This window comes from Panthera uncia, chromosome A2 (genome assembly GCF_023721935.1).
Source record: "Panthera uncia isolate 11264 chromosome A2, Puncia_PCG_1.0, whole genome shotgun sequence".
Taxonomy (NCBI): Eukaryota; Metazoa; Chordata; class Mammalia; order Carnivora; family Felidae; genus Panthera; species Panthera uncia.
In genome coordinates, this window is record NC_064816.1 from 8,657,170 (window position 1) to 8,657,891 (window position 722).

A 722-nucleotide genomic window follows, 5' to 3' on the forward strand; every position below is an offset into this window, starting at 1 on the left:
CCCCCCCCCCCCCCCCGCCCCCGCACAGCTGCCGCCATGGCCCAGACCCTGCAGATGGAGATCCCGAACTTCGGCAACAGCATTCTGGAGTGTCTGAACGAGCAGCGGCTGCAGGGCCTGTACTGTGACGTGTCCGTGGTGGTCAAGGGCCACGCCTTTAAGGCCCACCGGGCCGTGCTGGCCGCCAGCAGCTCCTACTTCCGGGACCTGTTCAACAGCAGCCGGAGCGCGGTGGTGGAGCTGCCGGCTGCCGTGCAGCCCCAGTCCTTCCAGCGGATCCTCAGCTTCTGCTACACAGGCCGGCTGAGCATGAACGTGGGGGACCAGTTCCTGCTCATGTACACGGCCGGCTTCCTGCAGATCCAGGAGATCATGGAGAAGGGCACCGAGTTCTTCCTCAAGGTGAGCTCCCCCAGCTGCGACTCCCAGGGCCTGCACGCCGAGGAGGCCCCATCGTCCGAGCCCCAGAGCCCCGTGGCCCAGACGTCGAGCTGGCCGGCCTGTGGCACCCCGCTGCCCCTCGTGTCCCGCGTCAAGACGGAGCAGCAGGAGTCGGACTCCGTGCAGTGCACGCCCGTGGCCAAGCGGCTGTGGGACAGCGGCGGCAGTGGCGGTGGCAACGGCAGCCGCAAGATGGCCAAGTTCTCCACGCCAGACCTGGCTGCCAACCGGCCGCCCCAGCAGGCCCCGGTGGTGGCGGCGGCACAGCCCGCCGGGGTGGC

General features: G+C 69.5%; 1 protein-coding gene across 1 annotated transcript in view; it reads left to right on the forward strand.

Annotated features, from left to right (window-relative positions):
* Positions 1-722, forward strand: part of NACC1 (nucleus accumbens associated 1) — a 15,903-nt gene that overhangs the window by 12,549 nt on the left and 2,632 nt on the right. The window contains exon 2 of the mRNA XM_049639964.1: positions 29-722. Within this exon, the coding sequence (XP_049495921.1) occupies positions 37-722 (686 nt within the window). The 5' untranslated portion in view covers positions 29-36. The remainder of the gene's footprint in view (positions 1-28) is intronic.